We start from the raw sequence: 5,883 nt of genomic DNA on the forward strand, positions 1-5,883 counted from the left end.
TGCTGTAGGAGTAGTCTCTGTGCTGTAGAAGTAGTCTCCGTGCTGTTGGAGTAGTCTCCATGCTGTAGGAGTAGTCTCTGTGCTGTAGGAGTAGTCTCCGTGCTGTTGGAGTAGTCTCCATGCTGTAGGAGTAGTCTCTGTGCTGTAGAAGTAGTCTACCTACTGTTGGAGTAGTCTCCGTGCTGTAGGAGTAGTCTCTGTGCTGTAGGAGTAGTCTACCTACTGTAGGAGTAGTCTCCGTGCTGTAGTAGTAGTCTACCTACTGTAGGAGTAGTCTCTGTGCTGTTGGAGTAGTCTACGTGCTGTACGAGTAGTCTCTGTGCTGTTGGAGTAGCCTCTGTGCTGTTGGAGTAGTCTCCATACTGTAGGAGTAGTCTCTGTGCTGTAGGAGTAGTCTCTGTGCTGTAGGAATAGTCTACCTACTGTAGGAGTAGTCTCCGTGCTGTTGGAGTAGTCTCCATGCTGTAGGAGTAGTCTCTGTGCTGTAGGAGTAGTCTCCGTGCTGTTGGAGTAGTCTACGTGCTGTAGGAGTAGTCTCTGTGCTGTAGGAGTAGTCTCTGTGCTGTAGGAGTAGTCTCTGTGCTGTAGGAGTAGTCTCTGTGCTGTAGGAGTAGTCTCTGTGCTGTAGGAGTAGTCTCTGTGCTGTAGGAGTAGTCTACCTACTGTTGGAGTAGTCTCTGTGCTGTAGGAGTAGTCTACCTACTGTTGGAGTAGTCTCTGTGCTGTAGGAGTAGTCTACCTACTGTAGGAGTAGTCTCTGTGCTGTAGGAGTAGTCTACCTACTGTAGGAGTAGTCTCTGTGCTGTTGGAGTAGTCTACCTACTGTAGGAGTAGTCTCTGTGCTGTTGGAGTAGTCTACCTACTGTAGGAGTAGTCTCCGTGCTGTAGGAGTAGTCTCCGTGCTGTAGGAGTAGTCTCCGTGCTGTTGGAGACTCAGTGAGTTCCAATACAATGGGTTTCTCAAGTCATGTGCTGAAACAAATGTTCCTTTATCCACACGTTCCTGCCCCAAGGATGTGAGACCTGCCCCAAGACCTTGTCGATCACCAGGAAACAAAGTTCTTCCTCCAATCCAGCATTGAGTTTGTCTGGGTTGGTTTGTTCCTCTTCATATCCTACCACAGGAAGGCCTGTTGAGAACCTAGCACCAGTCACTAGAATAAATGGATGAAGAACTAAATGAGTGAATGATTGATGTTATTACTAGATGGAGCTATTGAGGATTTCCATACAGTATGATTCCAAGCTGGTTACAGTTCATTAGTTTGAAGCAGTGAAATGAGTGGGAACTAGGACTAGGCAGCCTATCAGAAAGCAGAGCACCGCTCTCCCTTCTCCATAGGCAGCAAATCAGAACAACTCTCTCCCTCCAGGGCAGCCTATTAGAAAGCAGAGCACCTCTCTCCCTTCTCCATAGAGGTCTTCCTAGCTCCAACGTTGAACTTCGACTGGTCAGCGATCATCTGGTTGATTTCATTCTGTTTGTAGGAGGACAGTTTCTGACCGATCCATGCTACCTTTTTCTCGCCCTGGTTTCCATGGATACACCATAGACAGGCTCTGCCAATCAGGTAGGCCACCTCGGCCAGGTTGAGGAGAACACACACCCCCGACACTGAGAGCATGAACACGGTGAAGATGGTTTTCTCCGTGGGTCGCGACACGAAGCAGTCGACAGTGTTGGGGCAGGGGTACGAGTCACACTTGACCAGACGGAACATCTTGAAGTCAGGGTAGATCAGGTAGAATATATAAAGGAAGCCGACTTCCAGAACGATCCTAAACAGCACACTGATCATATAGGTCCACCAGAGGGCGCCTGTGATCTCAAACTTCTGGTTCTTGAGTTGTTCCAGCTCCTTGGGGGAACCGCGCCCGGACTTCTTCAGGATCTTCTTGTTGATGTGTCTGCGATGGGCTACGTGCATGGCCACTAAGAGAGCAGGCGTGGACACCAGGATGAGCTGCAAGGCCCACAGGCGGATGTGTGAGATGGGGAAGAACTGGTCATAGCAGACAGAGTTGCAGCCGGGCTGCTGGGTGTTGCAGGTGAAGCCAGACTTCTCGTCTCCCCAGACCGACTCGGCCGCCACTACGAGGACCAGGATTCGGAAGATGAAGATGACAGACAACCAGATGCGGCCGATGCCGGTGGAATGCCTGTTTACGCCGCTGATCACGGCGTAAAAGGACCCCCAGTTCATTTTCGATTCCAGGTCTGGAGAGGAGAAACAAGAATGGATTTAGTTCAGACGTTTTAGTGGTTCCGCTCTAAAGCCTTTCTCAAGCCCAGGCTGGAAAGGAGAAAGGTCAAGCTGATGATCAGGAGAATAACTGTTCTGCCCAGGCTGGAAAGGAGAAAGGTCAAGCTGATGATCAGGAGAATAACTGTTCTGTAGAAGAATGTAGGACTTAGGGAACAACTTTATGTTGACAATGTATTGATGACATGTTGACAATGTATTGATGACATGTTGACAATGTATTGATGACATGTTGACAATGTATTGATGACATGTTGACAATGTATTGATGACATGTTGACAATGTATTGATGACATGTTGACAATGTATTGATGACATGTTGACAATGTATTGATGACATGTTGACAATGTATTGAGACAAGCTGACTATCGATCACACTCGGAAGGGTGGTCATTCTTTATGAGAATGACCATCACGTCAAGGAAACATGTAATGAAGGAATTGGGGGACAAATCAAAGTACATAACATGTTGGTAACGTCTTGATACAATCATTGAAACTGTACAATCTCTGAGTCAATTGTTATTAAAGGCAGGCAATCAATCAGACCTGTAGTGAGGAATAAAATAGTTCTTAAAGATAGATATTTTTGTTCACAAAAATAAATCCCACAGGTGTATGTATCCAACCAACAATCATCAGAAATGCTTGAGCTCAAATCCTGCTCCTCACACAAATCTAAAACACCAGACACATCGGACAGAAAATCATTCTCAAACTTACTAATGTAGACTAAAAGAGAACTTTTCTCCTACATAGTCAACAACCCCCAACCTAACACACCCTGTCTGCGTCCCAAATGGCCCCCCGTTACCTATAAAAGTGCACTACTTTCAACCAGGGCCCACGAAATAGGGTGTGATTTAGGAAGCAGCGCCTGTTGGTCCTACCAGTCTCAGCCGGCGGTGTCAGCAGCACCGGGTCCGTAAACCACCACCGTCAGGTGTAGCCTGGCCATGGTGCTGGAGCGGTCGGGTCACAGCAACGCCAAACAAGACTCAGCCAATCCCTGGCCTGCGCTTTAAGAACCTTGGGCGATGGCCTAACACGACGCAGCGTCACGCCACGTAACGCTCCGATAGCCAATAGCGAAATGATAATGGAGACATGTGATCCATTCAGCAAGTATTAATACTGACTGACCTCGCAACCTGACCTTCAGACAGACGGAAAGACGGACAAGGCTACACCAGACAGACAGACAGGCCAAGATATATTCTCCAAGCAACAACTCAAACATCCATCTCACAACTAACTTCAGACCGACACCGTCTAAGACCTCTACTCTAACTGAAGAGTTATAGCCGTCTTGAAACGTTCTTTAAACTATGCCAATAATAAAATACACCCAGATCCAACCAAGAGAAGTTATTGTATTCAAGTGAACAGATGTTTCATGTCACTAACTACCCTCTTTCTGCAGAACCATTTTAGAATCTAGTCTGGAATTCTAGAATTCTCAGAGAACTCCAGAACACGTCAACCCTCAGATAGTCAGACCCTCTTCTCTTCCTCAGGAATCTCAACATCATCATCATCATCCAAACGGTTAAAAAAAGAGAATCAGAGATATAATGATGCATTTTACCTTCAGCTGTGGTGGTACACAAAATGTGTACAAAGAAGGGTTAAATTAAATGAAAATGTGTTTATTTTATAATCGAACCAGAAGGCTCTTGGCTTGTGAACACGATGCGTTGGTAAAATGCTAATCATTCCCGCGACGCTAGCCACTACCCTGCACCGTAGCAGAGCCCAGCGCAGCCCAGCGGTCATATGGTCTTATATAAACTATTACCATACAATGCTGCCCTTTATCAGAGCCCCAACAAGACTCTGTGTTATTCGGATTAAAACGCCCTGGTTTCCGCCTACCCCCAGCAGAACACGCAGAAGAAAGAATCTGTGTGGACACAAAAGGCCTGAGCCCCGTGCCACATCATTTATTGTGCTGGGAGGGCAGAGGGGAGGGGAGGGGAGGGGAGGGGAGGTGAGGTGAGGGCAGAGGGGAGGGGAGGGGAGGGGAGGGGAGCAGAATCATTCAAGAAACTATACATCTGAAACATTTCCAGAAGTGGACAGTCAATGTCTTTGTCTTATATACTGGTTGTTTATTTAGGGATTAGATGGTTCTGATTGGCTCGTTCCCCTGATCTATCCAAAGATCTGGATCGTCTACTCACTCCATTCATGCTAAGAACAAATTTCACACCTCAATCTGGTGTTAGAATGGAATGACCAAGTGACTCCTGGTCTCCTGTCAGACAGAGGTGGTAAACCACACTGCTCATCACCTGGGGGGAACCACACTGCTCATCACCTGGGGGGAACCACACTGCTCATCACCTGGGGGGAACCACACTGCTCATCACCTGGGGGGAACAACACTGCTCATCACCTGGGGGGAACCACACTGCTCATCACCTGGGGGGAACAACACTGCTCATCACCTGGGGGGAACAACACTGCTCATCACCTGGGGGGAACCACCACAGAAAGGCTCCAGGCAAAATGGTAACTTGTTCCCTAAATAGTGCACTACTGAGTCCCATCCTATTCCATTTATAGTGCACTACTTTCAACCAGGGCCCATAGGGAATAGGGTACCATTTTAGACTCAGCCATAAATTCTCAACATGACGGATGCAGAGACAGACAGACTGACATACAGAAATATGGACACACTTCTGACCTGCAAACCAATATTTCATTTCAGCGTAGGTTATAATTAGGTTAGGGATAAGGTAAGGGCAGTGCTTGACTTGGACTGAAATAGGTGCCGGTACTCATTTTGGATACCGATACTGTTTATATTTAGGTGCAGGAGCTCCACAACACTTTTGAGCTAATATTCTATAAGAGGAACAGGAGCTCAAGCAGTAGAACAGTTGAGGTGCCGGTCCTCAGCTCCGCTGATCTCCTGCCCAAGTCAAGCGCTGGTTAAGGGTCAATTTTCAATTTTACATTTTTGGTTTTACAGGTCAGGAGTGTCCTTTTATAGCCATTCCCGAGATACATGCGCATTCGGAAAGTATTCAGACCCCTTCCCCTTTTCCACATTTTTTTACTTTACAGCCTTATTCTAAAATTGATTAAATAAACATTTTTACTCATCAATCTACACACAATACCCCATAATGACAAAGACAAAACAGGTTTTTAGAAATGTCTGCACATTTATTAACACTTAAAAAAAATAAAAATAAAAAAAGTATTCAGACCCTTTGCTATGAGACCTAAAATTGAGCTCAGTTGCATCCTGTTTCCATTGATCATCCTTGAGATGTTTCTACAACTTGATTGGAGTCCACCTGTGGAAAATTCAATTGATTGGATGTGATTTGGAAAGGCACACACCTGTCTATATAAGGTCCCACAGATGACAGTGCATGTCAGCGCAAAAACCAAGCCATGAGGTCGAACGAATTGTCCGTAGAGCTCCGAGACAGGATTGTGTCGAGGCACAGATCTGGGGAAGGGTACCACAACATTTCTGCAGTATTGAAGGTCCCCAAGAACACAGTGGCCTCCATCATTCTTAAATGAAAGAAGTTTGGAACCACCAAGACTCTTCCTAGAGCTGGCCGCCCGGTCAAACTGAGCAATTGGGGGAGAAG

At 46.5% G+C, this 5,883-nt stretch overlaps 1 protein-coding gene across 1 annotated transcript; it reads right to left on the reverse strand.

The window, feature by feature from the left end:
* Positions 1 to 1,382: 1,382 nt before the first annotated feature.
* On the reverse strand, positions 1,383 to 2,219 carry LOC311117601 (gap junction beta-1 protein-like; the record flags this gene model as incomplete). Its single annotated transcript, XM_084192539.1, has 1 exon — positions 1,383 to 2,219. Exon 1 carries the CDS (start codon positions 2,202 to 2,204, stop codon positions 1,383 to 1,385), a length of 822 nt encoding a protein of 273 aa, XP_084048665.1. The 5' UTR covers positions 2,205 to 2,219.
* Positions 2,220 to 5,883: the final 3,664 nt, after the last annotated feature.

Source organism: Coregonus lavaretus (genome assembly GCF_964263955.1).
Source record: "Coregonus lavaretus genome assembly, contig: HAP1_SCAFFOLD_967, whole genome shotgun sequence".
Taxonomy (NCBI): Eukaryota; Metazoa; Chordata; class Actinopteri; order Salmoniformes; family Salmonidae; genus Coregonus; species Coregonus lavaretus.